Source organism: Spizellomyces punctatus, assembly GCF_000182565.1.
Source record: "Spizellomyces punctatus DAOM BR117 chromosome Unknown supercont1.13, whole genome shotgun sequence".
In the NCBI taxonomy this organism is placed as follows: domain Eukaryota; kingdom Fungi; phylum Chytridiomycota; class Chytridiomycetes; order Spizellomycetales; family Spizellomycetaceae; genus Spizellomyces; species Spizellomyces punctatus.
Window position 1 is genome coordinate 521,159 of NW_015971549.1, and position 11,138 is coordinate 532,296.

General features: G+C 47.3%; 5 protein-coding genes across 5 annotated transcripts; 2 read left to right on the forward strand and 3 right to left on the reverse strand.

Annotated features, from left to right (window-relative positions):
• The first annotated feature begins 260 nt into the window (after window positions 1-260).
• Window positions 261-3,471, forward strand: SPPG_06908 (uncharacterized protein). Its single transcript, XM_016755100.1, has 16 exons — window positions 261-430; window positions 505-566; window positions 651-860; window positions 920-1,073; window positions 1,138-1,235; window positions 1,306-1,446; window positions 1,511-1,692; window positions 1,754-1,856; window positions 1,918-2,132; window positions 2,189-2,291; window positions 2,357-2,415; window positions 2,475-2,553; window positions 2,621-2,736; window positions 2,801-2,892; window positions 2,959-3,076; window positions 3,137-3,471. Exons 1-16 carry the CDS (start codon window positions 273-275, stop codon window positions 3,194-3,196), a joined length of 1,950 nt encoding a protein of 649 aa, XP_016605958.1. The 5' UTR covers window positions 261-272; the 3' UTR covers window positions 3,197-3,471.
• SPPG_06909 (uncharacterized protein) lies at window positions 3,361-4,313 on the reverse strand (the record flags this gene model as incomplete). Its single annotated transcript, XM_016755101.1, has 5 exons — window positions 3,361-3,629; window positions 3,699-3,764; window positions 3,826-3,938; window positions 4,030-4,087; window positions 4,143-4,313. The coding sequence occupies 5 exons, from the start codon at window positions 4,311-4,313 to the stop codon at window positions 3,450-3,452; spliced, it is 588 nt and encodes a 195-aa protein (XP_016605959.1). The 3' UTR covers window positions 3,361-3,449.
• Window positions 4,314-4,415: 102 nt separating this feature from the next.
• Window positions 4,416-5,910, reverse strand: SPPG_06910 (uncharacterized protein; the record flags this gene model as incomplete). The annotated part of the gene is made up of 7 exons (XM_016755102.1): window positions 4,416-4,484; window positions 4,553-4,680; window positions 4,740-4,838; window positions 4,901-5,120; window positions 5,183-5,434; window positions 5,491-5,741; window positions 5,808-5,910. The coding sequence occupies 7 exons, from the start codon at window positions 5,908-5,910 to the stop codon at window positions 4,416-4,418; spliced, it is 1,122 nt and encodes a 373-aa protein (XP_016605960.1).
• A 172-nt stretch (window positions 5,911-6,082) lies between these two features.
• Window positions 6,083-7,633, forward strand: SPPG_06911 (adenylate kinase). The gene is made up of 9 exons (XM_016755103.1): window positions 6,083-6,290; window positions 6,355-6,365; window positions 6,428-6,622; window positions 6,684-6,699; window positions 6,759-6,860; window positions 6,922-6,942; window positions 7,002-7,024; window positions 7,082-7,177; window positions 7,239-7,633. Exons 1-9 carry the CDS (start codon window positions 6,131-6,133, stop codon window positions 7,392-7,394), a joined length of 780 nt encoding a protein of 259 aa, XP_016605961.1. The 5' UTR covers window positions 6,083-6,130; the 3' UTR covers window positions 7,395-7,633.
• Window positions 7,486-11,132, reverse strand: SPPG_06912 (uncharacterized protein). Its single transcript, XM_016755104.1, has 6 exons — window positions 10,051-11,132; window positions 9,496-9,981; window positions 9,353-9,429; window positions 8,247-9,290; window positions 7,933-8,180; window positions 7,486-7,874 (listed from the first exon to the last, which is right to left on the reverse strand). Exons 1-6 carry the CDS (start codon window positions 11,015-11,017, stop codon window positions 7,607-7,609), a joined length of 3,090 nt encoding a protein of 1,029 aa, XP_016605962.1. The 5' UTR covers window positions 11,018-11,132; the 3' UTR covers window positions 7,486-7,606.
• Window positions 11,133-11,138: the final 6 nt, after the last annotated feature.

Sequence of the window (11,138 nt, forward strand, 5' to 3'; positions counted from 1 at the left end):
AATTCGGGTGTTGTGAATTTTAAGCGCTCGTGGATTAGATATCGGATTGATTTGAGCTTGTTTGCCATCTATGGATACATGTACATTGAGGAGTATTTGATGATGTGTCTGCAACTTTATTGCTCAGTTTATTTATTGCACTCGTGGCAGATGATAGCAAATAGTCATGATTTTCGATACGAGAGATATCCAGTACTGCTCACGTGATATATTGCTGTACACGTCAACAGGACGCCGCGATCGTTGGTGGTGGTTGCGTTCACAGTTCAGCAATGATTGGCGTATGGTGTCTCCTACCTATTTTCTTGATTGCAACTGTTACAGCCAAGGCGCCAAAGTTCTCTACTTCCGGGCTTTTTGATGTTGATGTGGGTCTCGGAGACGTGGATGGGGTGGTTGCTGCCTTTGGAGATGTGGATGGCGACAAATTGTATGCTTATCGTTTTGCCCACTAAATGAGCAACAGAGCAGGAATAAATCTCACTTTGGCCGTTTCCTCACTAGCACCGACGTTTTTGTATTAAATACTGCACAAACGAGGGCGACTGTGTTTCGTTGGGATCACGGTGGGTCCTTTTTGTCAATCAATCTAGGGAGAAGTTATTACAATTGGCTTATCTGACATTATCTGTATTTCCTCGATACTGCAGCAAGCTTTCGTTTTCAAAAACTTCCTGAAACGGAAGTTTCATTAGACCCTACCCACCCGGAGGATCTAATCATCACTAGTGTAATCCCGGGCGATTTTGATTATGATGGCAAGCTCGACGTCCTCCTAATGGGCCAGAAAAATCCAGCCGGTGCCCCGAATGGCGATTTGACGATGAGAATATTTTACGGAAATGGGGCGGACGCTTTCAGTAAGTTTCAAGACCGTAACTATCCGAAGTAACGACGAGTTCACGAATTTGCGCACCAGATCGCACACACTTTTTAGAACTGACTCCCTCTACGGCAACGCAACCCTTTGTGCTGGACTTCAATGGCAACATGCGGTCGGAGCTACTGGGTTACCCGTCATCCCGAGATGGGCACCTGTCACTGTGGGCACCGGCGAGTGGAAACGGGACCGCGTACGTTATTTTCAGCGAGCACTGATCGTCATCACAGTGTGGGCTCATTATTGTTTTCCTACAGGGTAGACGTGAAACTCAATCAATCCTCTACCCATGAGTGCACGATTACTCGTCCACACTCAAATGCATTTCTTGACCTCAATGGGGATTGCTTGGCAGGTGCGGGGCACCATTACTTCATGATCTATATGGTATCAGGAAGTATTTCTTATAACCAGTTCAATTTCAGACATGTTTGTTACATGCCAAGGTAGCGGGAACACGCCAAACAAGTTTCAAATCTGGTTGAATACGAAAACGGATGGTTTCCACTTTGGAATGGAGCAAACACTGCCTGCTGGTTCCGGTCAAATAACCTTTGCAGATATGGGTATGAATCTCTGTTGTGGTGAATTGATTTTATAGTAGGCAAGGAGTTTACCAATGTATCATAGACGGCGACGGCACCTTGGATATGGTCTTCCCCTCATGTGACAACCGTCAATGCTTCATTCACATTGTTCATAATAAGCAAATACCCCTTTGTACTACCACGAATCTGGAGAACTGTCGGAATCCACATGACTTGTGCAAGGCCGATGAGTCGTTCACCTTCGACTTCAGAGAGGATTCCGGGGTAGTTATGATAGCTGCCATTGCCCTTTTTACTGCGGCACTCGTTGACGATGACTTTCTAGAACCATGTGAAGATTCCACTGGGGGCTATCTTGCAAGATGATGAGAAGCTTGTTCTCAACATTGACACCATGAAGGGAAAGCAGCCTGTCCCATTGCGAATCGGTAAGCAGCTATTTACTAGTCCAGGGTGCTGGCCCCGTACTGAATTATCGTCAACCAACAGGGGATTACAATAATGATGGTTACCCGGATCTGCTTGCGACAACATCCAAAGCCATTCGGTTGTTAGCCTCTGTTCCATGCAGTTCGGAGCTTTGCGGTGCAGCAGGGGTTTCGTCGAAGCGCCGGGCATTTGAGAATGTGGACACAGGTGCCGACCTCCTAACAAGTTCGCCCAGTAACATGCTATTGGCCACCTTCATGGATTTGGATGAAGATGTAATTAGGACCTGGAGCATCGTGCGATTTGGCAACAACTGACTCCCATGGAATAGGGAACACTTGATATATTCGTCAGCACTTTATCAGGAGGTAGATATCGGACATATGCGCTATTCAACAACTTCTACAACGATGCCTTTTTCTTAAAAGCACTTGGTAAGAAATAAGCTAATCGTGTTGAGATAAAGGCTTTGGAGCTAAACGCATCTCAAACTCTGCAGTGTCGAATGGTGTTTGTCCAGGGTGGTGTCCCAATGGTGTAAAGTCTCCAGTGCCCAAGGTCGGTGTGCATTGAGCCCAGTCACGTACCGGCCAGTGAATAAATATCTCGTTTTTTAGCCTTACGGAGTAAATTATGCGGGTGCTAGCTTCAAGTACACAGTATTCGACACGTCGGGAAATAGGCGGGCCACCCAAGGTTGGCATTTTTTGAGCGCGATACTCTCATGGGAAGGTGTGCTCTAATTTTTTTTGTTGTACTTCAGCGGCACAATTGTCGCAGTCGTCCTACTTTGCACTTCAGACGCCGTATTCACTCTTTGGGCTGGGTCGAACTAACAACTATATTGAGGATCTGTTTGTTGGAGTGACGCGGCGAAAGGTATTGCAAACGTGCACAGGATAATATCATCAATATCTGGCCGTCCTTAATGCCTCCTCTCTAGGCTGCTAACGTAGCAGTGTATCAAGGAGTAATTCCAAATTCGCAACTCATCGTGATTCCGTACGAGGAGAAGCCGAGTGATACTCCGGATACGTAAGTGCTCCAGTTTGCGAAAACAGATGCTTTCCTGAGAAACAGAAACTGACCCTTGGTCTCCAGTTGGCGACTTGAGTTATATATCAATCCTAGTTCCGCCTCGAAATCCGTAATGCTGGTGCTCTGCACCTCTTTAGTGATATTGGTATCCGTTGTTGGATTTCTACACTGGATGGAAAAGGTAATATCAAGATGTCGCGCCGTCATCTCTTTCGGTCCTGACATTGTTCACGCCAAACAGAGAGAAGACGAGAGGGAACGACGAAAGGCGCTACATGCGATCAATTTTGATGCTCTTTGATCCCCTTGGGATGATCTCATCTTGTAGATACTTTAATTTATTGCAATACAGCATTGGAACATTTGGGTTGTCAGACTCGCGCCTGCATGATCCCGTTCCAGCGGTTGGGTTGACCGAATATTGTCGGCCAAACTGAGCGAAGCGGCAAAGAAGGAAAGCGCGCATTCCGTATTACAACTTCCACACGCATATATATTACATTATTACTTGAGGTTACTTCTGAAGACCTCTTTACATACATGATGGGCAGTATTTACATTGCGCCCGATATTTGCAACATCTGCCGTAATGTTTCATTTTCCTTGGCCATCCCGCTCACCACCATATCCATATCCACCTCGTCCACACTGACGGCTTCGCGGATGACTCGCATACAGGAATCAAGTTGCTCTTGCAGTGTCTTATTTTCTGTACGCAGTGTAGTGTTGATCGCCTTGGAGACATCATGATTGGTATAAGCCAGTACACCGATACAATAGTAAAGTAAAAGAAAGGGTCGCACCCGCTCCTCTTCCAGTGTCCGCTCCAGCTTGAGTTGCAGCTCGCGTTTCTCTTTTTGTATTGATTGCTGCGATGTGAGGTAAATACAACGTCCAGTCTAGCAGCAGTCTCCGAGATAGTTCACGAACCGCCTGAGACCGAAATTTAGACATTACTATCTCTAGTGTTGACTCGTATTGCTTTATAAGCTGATTCAATAGCTGGTTTTCTTTCTGTAACTCGGCATACCGAGTGTCGTATTCTGACAACACGTCGCGTGAGCGCCGAGCTCGCCAAGCAAAACTCTGTGGATGCCCGTCATGGGAATGGGCCTTTTCCACATTGGAGCATACCTGCGAAAGGAAAGGGTGGTGGTTCACGCTGAGCTCCTAGCTTCTGCGGGTCTCCCTGCTATGAGAAAGTTGAGTTGAGAAATATACAGGCAAGCTTAACGACAAGAATACACCTCTAAGCTGTTGACTCGCGCAGTGAGCTCTTTGACTAGGACTCGTGTTGCCTGCCATTTGCTGGTTATGAGTTCCAACGTTTCTCTAATGCCATCGTCTGCCATACTCCCAGACAGGGGAGATGATCTGGCCAGGATTCCCAAGACCACAACGCTCGGCAGCTCAAGCATCACGTGACAATTATTTGCAAACGAAGCACCCATATTTCCTTTATACAATGTTTGTACAAGTCCATTTCTCTGCTCTATACATATACCTATACAAAAAGATGCTCACGAGATAAACCGTTTCGTGAATGGCATCCGCGCCTTAACTTGCGCCTGTGCAGCGGAGATTGCGGACTTGTACGATAGACGATGTTCCATTAGAGAGTTGGTCTGGTGCGCCAACAAAAGCAAGTTATACTTACCTCATCCAAATTCGCGTGGGTTGAGTTGAGGTCCTCCCAAGGCAAACCCCATTTACTGGAATCCAGCTTATCGGGTCGGTCCATAATGCTCAGGACTTCTTGATGAATCATTTCACAGATATCATCGACTGGAATAGGAACAAAACATTAGTTCATGTCCTCCGCAGCGAATGAGCAATCATCCTACTTGGTAGATCATTCTCGTCAAGTCCAAATGGGTTTTCAATTTCACCTCCAATAGCTTCCAGGCCGAGTAAGGTGAAGGCAGCCAACAACGTAACAGGGACTGCAGTAGATGTACTTAAAGCGCCGCTCGCAGAAGTTATGACATATGCAGTCAGCACTTACTGGTGCCCCATTTGTTGTCAACAACTAGTTGGAATGGCAGCGAGAGGAGATAAACAATTAGCGTCTGTTTCAAATGGATCGAGTAGGCGAAGGGCAAGGGCGTGTTGCGAATCCGCTCGAAGCCAGTGAAACACTCTATCATGGCATTCAACGAGTTGGTCATACAGCCTAGCTGCGACACGTCGATTTGACCATGCTCCTTTGCTTTCATGATGTACCCCTGATCATGTCTTCAATAAGGGCTAATGTTGTGGAAGCAAACTCGCTAGCTTGGCTACGTACCCCAAGCTGGAAGGAAATCTCTAGCGGCAGGTTTTTAATATCGGGTTGATTTTGGTTATCCATGGCAAACTCAGGTAGGTGACTGATAAAAGGATAGATGTCGTCATAGTGTAGGCCCAACTCATTACGTAGATAATGTTTCGTAGCGTGCATATATGCCACAAGTAGATTCATTGCCCCACGCTTCTCGAGAGCATCCTGCGCATTTTTGGCCGATACTCCAATCCAGATAAAGCGGGACATGTTGCGAACCTAATAGCGTGTCAGATCGTCGTGAATGAAAGCTTTACTCAAACCGATTCTCATACCTGGGTTTCCAATGTGCCCCAGAGACGACGACCCTCCCAGTATCGCTCGTATGCAGTGTTGTTTCGAAAAACCAGCAATAGACCCATCACCAAACTCACGATGGTAATGAGAAGAGTTGACTTGGGCAAAAATCCTTTCAAAAAGTTTACTTCGTCGACCATAAAGAACACCGTCCATATGGCACCCCAAGCCGTTATCAAGATGGCCGGGAAAAAGACTTTTGGAATTACGCTTCCGCTCAATCGAAACACTGAATGGACCATCAATGAGCGTGAGTGTGACTGAGACGAGCCATTGCTATTGTAAACAAACTCACAGTTTTGCGCCTGGTGATAGTAGTTTGACTGGTTTTTCACCTTTATTGGCTGCGTTGGCCGCCGTGGCGGGGGAGCTGGTCGTTGGCGACGAGTTTCGGGCATTTTCGATTGCTGTTCGTGAGCAAAAAGTCTGGAATGCTCACTGTGGATAAAAAGCAGTAGAGGAAAGAGTGGAGGGACGACAGGCATTGGTTCCGTTCCGCATTCGAGTGTACCGCAGTGCGCCGGATCCAAAAGTATCCAGCGATTGATGACTAACCAACGGGCGATCATTTGGTCAGATCTCCATCAGCAACTCGCCTCACTCATCCCGCCCCCTGGAATGCTGGCTTTAAGCCAAACCTTCAAAGGTCGGCTACTATCCAGACCTCTGGAGTCTCGAGTACGACATGGGATACATACCTCTGTTACCTCGCAGGGCCATGGGAAGGGACACCGACGAACTTCCACGACGATGAGATCACTCATAATGGGTTCTCCTGGTGAGTTTGACGTTGCATTTGCAGTATGCATTAAAGAAAATACCATTCAACCTTAAAAACGTAGGTGCCGGCAAGGTATACATCTGACAGTGCACTCGAACGCTGAAGGGTTTGTAATGCCCTACTCTTGTTTTCAGGGAACGCAAACGAAGCGCATAGCGCAAAGATTTGACATCATTACACTGTCCAGCGGTGATCTTCTTCGAAAGAATATTATGGAAGAGTCAGCTCTGGGACTGGAGGCTCGAGCCTACATTGAAGAGGGCGGTCTTGTGCCTGATGAACTAGTGGTGGAGTTGATCCTCAAGGAGCTTTCAACGTTGAAGGGAAAGGTGAAGGCCCGTTCACAGCGAGGTGTTACTGCAATTGTTCCTAATCTTGTATACTTGCTAGAGCTGGATGTTGGATGGTAGGCGACACTCACGCAATGGAACGTGGTGGGATATCTTTAAAAGGGCTTGCCTGCAGGGTTCCCTCGAACATTGAGTCAAGCTAAAATACTGGATGCGCATTTGAAAGAAGAGTCTCAGCCTCTAGATCTGGTACTAAATCTGGATGTTCCGGAAGGAGGTATGTTCTAATCTATTCATCGGTACATTTAAACTGCTGCTAAGTATTTGCCTATTACTAGTAATTCTGCAGCGTATAATAGGTATGTCTTATCCGCATGCGATCCAGCACGTCTTTGTACTGAGTTTCTTTTTCCCCCAGATCGATGGATTCATCCCGCTAGTGTAAGCAAAGGACTTGCTCATTGAAACGTATGCGTCTGACTTAACTGGGGATTTCAGGGAAGAACATACAACATGTCTTATAATCCCCCTAAGCGAGTAGGATTCGATGATGTTACAGGGGAACCGTTGGCTAAGCGACCGGATGACAACGTGGTGTGTGAGGAATCCGCTGCAATACGTACCTGTTGCTCAGCTGAATCTTTACCACTTGCAGGAAACATTCAAACATCGGCTGGATAAATATTACGAACTGACAAGGCCATTACTCAGTTATTATCAAGTTCAGGGTATTCTTCGAAACTTCCAAGGTTCTACATCTGATCAGTTGTATCCTCTAATTCAAGCGGAACTGGAGACTTATTTGAATTAACAACCACTCGCCATTTTTCGCGATCGGTGCTCGTAAATATTCCCTCTGAAGATTGAAGTCCCCCGAGGGAACAACTAGCGACGCACTGCATTGTTGATAATCCGTTTTCGCGCCAAAAGCAGTGGAATACATGTTGTAGTCCATATGTACATTATTAGCAAAAACTCTATATTACATTAAATTACGACCACCAGTGTATAGCGCGGTGAAGATCACCGATCTCGGGTTGGTTCATGAAAGCGCGTTTGTTTCATGCGAGTGCCAGTGGCACTTGACCTTAACCTGCTACTGCCACCTGGTGGTTTCCAAGCTGCTCTGTTGATATCCACCCCATTTGTAGCCGAGGAACTCGATGAAGGTGGACCCCGCTTTGACTCTGGCACAGTTCGGTGGACAGCATAACCGTTGCTTCGAGGTGGAGAATTCGAGGTAAACGTGCGCACTTTGCGATCCTCGTATCCCGACACCACGTCCTCTAGCCTATGAGAATGGTTAACTGTAAAAGTCATTGGCAGAACGGCAATAGCAGCACACTTACTTCTTCTCCCACTCCATGTCTAGTTGTTCCTTTCTCCTTCGCCATTCCATCTCCAACCTCTCCAAACCTTGTTGCTTGCTCCTCGCCAAATCATCTCGCATCGTTCTCAACGTGTCTAGATATTTGCCTTTCATTTTCTGCAGGCTCTCCTGAAGATCGCGCGTATTGCGGTGTTTTGCATCCAGCAACGCTTGATTATGCTCGAGAGCAGCTCGCGCCAAGGCATCTTTGAGCGAACTCACAGTATCCTATGCGCATGAGATATACCACGTTGAGCGACGGGATTTATATGGCTCCTCAAATGCAACACGTACCTCAAGTTCTTGTACACGATTCCGCCACATCTCACCGCGCTCATCTTTCTCTGTATATCTTCCAGAGCTACCGAGTGCCGAATACTTTATTTTCACCTCATTCACGAACGCCGCTTTCTCTGCGGCATATCGTTCAGCCAACTTTTCCTCGGATTTTGCATAATCTGCTTTTAGCTTCTGGATGGCAAGGTCATAGGCTTGCGCACACTGTTCCTTCAGCCGACTCGTGATGTGCAGTATCTCCTGTCGCTGTTGCGCCACCAATTTCATCCGCTCCTCCTCATTCCGTGACGCCGCTTCGGACATTGCCGTCTGATGTCGATCCATCATATTCTGCAACGCAGTCGCATGAGCAGCTTTCTGGGCAGACAGTTCCTCCGAATGCTCCCTTTCTACAGTTTCCCGAAATTGCCGTAGCTGAGTCGGGTAGTTTACCATAAGTTCATTCAGAGAGAGGTTTTTTGGAGATGAAGGGATGTTGGCGCGCGCGGTGAGCTCATGTTTTAGTGCGTCCGAACGTTTTCGCTCTCCATCCAGCTGACTCTGAACAGCGGAAAGCGTAGCTTCATAGCTACTTCTAATCTGTGAAATCTCTCTCTCCAAATGCTGCACCATGTCGGAATAACCGTCATACTGTTGACCAAAGTCCTCCCTATCAGGACGCCTCGATCTCGTGTACAGGCGTTCTTCCAGCTGAGCAAGGTCATCGTCGCGCTGCATCACTGCCTTTCGCAATCTGCTTATTTCGTTCTCGAGGCGTTCCTTATCATTGTGGAAATTGTTTTCCTGGATTCTCATTTCCTCCTTTAGCTTTCTCGAAAGCTCCTCTTTATCCACTGCCATTTCGCGACGAAGTTCTTTTAGTTGACGCTCCTTTTGCGCTGCGAGCTCCTTTTTTATGCTCAAAATATCCAGGTCCTTCTCCCGTTGCAAAGTACTGCGAATCGAGGCCATTTGATCCTGGGCTATGCGGGATTTTTCAAGCTCTTCTCTCACAGAAGCTAGATCCTGCTGCAACAGTTGGTTCTTCTCTGATTCTTCTTGCTATATGATATAAAATGCGTGTGACTGATGTTCACCATACAAAACTCTATATCGTCACTCACGCGAACGGCTCGCAGCTTTTGCTCGTATTCTGCGCGCAGATTGATTTCAAATTGTCTCTTATCGTCCATTGCAGCGTCTAGGAAAACGGTCACATCAATCGACCTCGTTACGGTGATTACGATAAAGTTACATTGGACTGTACCTAAATTAGCTTTTAGTTCCTCATTTTGCTGCAGAAGTCGCTCATTGAGAGCTCTGAGACTTTGACATTCATTACGGGCTTCGATAAGCATGTCTTGGAAAGGTGACGAGTCCGTCCCTCCAGCAATTCGCAGATGGGGCGTCGACGCCTCTTGATAGGGCGACTCTAGCGCGTGGGTTGCATGCTCCGGCTGTGACGGACTGTTATTTTCATCATGTTGAGTAAAAGACATTTGGTCCACGGTAGCTCCGAATGGGGAAGGAAAGGCTTTCAACTCAGGAGCGGCCATCCGTCCCTGGTGATGAGGTCGCGGAGTAGGGGATGGAGATATGTACCCAATATTGTCGTTGAAATGCTCATTTTCAGGTGACAGTACACCAAGAGAGCTCTCAGGGCTTTCAATATCCCGAGTCGCTAAAGAATGTTTGGCTGAAGCGGTATCGTAAGGACCTGGATCTTTATATTGGCTTTGCCTATTTTCTGAAGCTATACACGCAAGGAATAGATTTATTAGTCCCACCAATTTTGGTAGAAAGTAATCGTAAAGCTACTCACAAACGAGTGATTCTCCTCGCTGATTTTGGCCCCCAACCCCCACTGGCGTCGGGGTTCCCATCAAAGACGAATCCCAGGGTTCTGGCAACTGCGTTCGGATGTCCCTTCCATAATGTTTAGGAGATCCCTTTATAGCTTCATCGTAACGCACGTCCTCCGTGTCTCGTTCTAGGCCTGTAATCTCAAGATCCGTCAAGCCTTCCAGTTTGGAAAAATCTTGGTCATGCACATAATTTCCTTGTCCTTCATCATCAAGATCATCCAGTTCTGCATCCAAAAGCTCCAACGTAGGAGCGTTCAAATAATTTTGGGTACTGTATCCCTCGTCGGGCGGAGCGGTTGAGGTGGGTAGCTCGGAAGTGTATAGAGGCTCGTCGTGTTGGTCTTGCGGGAACTGTTCCTCTAAACTAATCTCCTCCTCCGATTGCTCTTCCTCATGTTTTATGTCAGTAGAGTGCGCGGTATGTCGCGGAACACTGTCGAATGCGTTTTGATGCCGGTCCATGAAGCCGTTCAATTGAGTGAATTCTTCATTATCCAATTCCTCTACAAGACGCTTGAACTCGTCGTCCACAAACTCAGAATCGTCTTCAGAAAATATCTGCTCTTCCTGAGCGGGAAACGGAGTCCCGTAGGGACCACGTTCGCTATTCTTCCAAGTTTTGGCTGGAGTGGTATTGCGGCCATTATCACTGAATTGCCGAGAATCTGGCCGATAGCCTGCCATGGCAATGGGAAACGGCGCATGTGCAGGACTTCCGTATGCGGTATTCGGTTGGTCACTGAATGCACGTCGTTGGGTAGACGAAGCATAAACTACGGTGTTGCTTGACCGGAAAGGGGTATGGGCCCCGCTGTTGGTCCGGCGGTTCAGGCCACCGTTAACGCTCTCGGTTGGTTGTAGTGGTGGGCCTTCTGGCACATTGCTTTGTGTGGAGGAACGAGGTGAAGAGCGAGCTGCGAGCATTGGCGACGTGGCATACTTTTTCCCGTCCCAAATATATCAAAGATCTCCGCCCTGGTAATGAAGTTATCAGCACGAACCACGGACAAAAAGGATGTCCGAGAACGGACGCGTCGTCCAGTTC

Bases quoted from the DNA above. Each gene is read 5' to 3' on its own strand.
- SPPG_06911 (XM_016755103.1), top strand. From the start codon at position 6,131: ATGCTGGCTTTAAGCCAAACCTTCAAAGGTCGGCTACTATCCAGACCT. The intron at 6,861-6,921 runs GTATGTTCTAAT...GCCTATTACTAG, and splicing joins TCTGGATGTTCCGGAAGGAG to TAATTCTGCAGCGTATAATA. The intron at 6,943-7,001 runs GTATGTCTTATC...TTTTTCCCCCAG, and splicing joins AATTCTGCAGCGTATAATAG to ATCGATGGATTCATCCCGCT.
- SPPG_06912 (XM_016755104.1), bottom strand. From the start codon at position 11,017: ATGCTCGCAGCTCGCTCTTCACCTCGTTCCTCCACACAAAGCAATGTG. The intron at 9,430-9,495 runs GTACAGTCCAAT...CCGTTTTCCTAG, and splicing joins GGAACTAAAAGCTAATTTAG to ACGCTGCAATGGACGATAAG. The intron at 9,291-9,352 runs GTGAGTGACGAT...TATATCATATAG, and splicing joins AAAAGCTGCGAGCCGTTCGC to CAAGAAGAATCAGAGAAGAA.
- SPPG_06908 (XM_016755100.1), top strand. From the start codon at position 273: ATGATTGGCGTATGGTGTCTCCTACCTATTTTCTTGATTGCAACTGTT. The intron at 1,074-1,137 runs GTACGTTATTTT...GTTTTCCTACAG, and splicing joins GCGAGTGGAAACGGGACCGC to GGTAGACGTGAAACTCAATC. The intron at 1,693-1,753 runs GTAGTTATGATA...ATGACTTTCTAG, and splicing joins ACTTCAGAGAGGATTCCGGG to AACCATGTGAAGATTCCACT.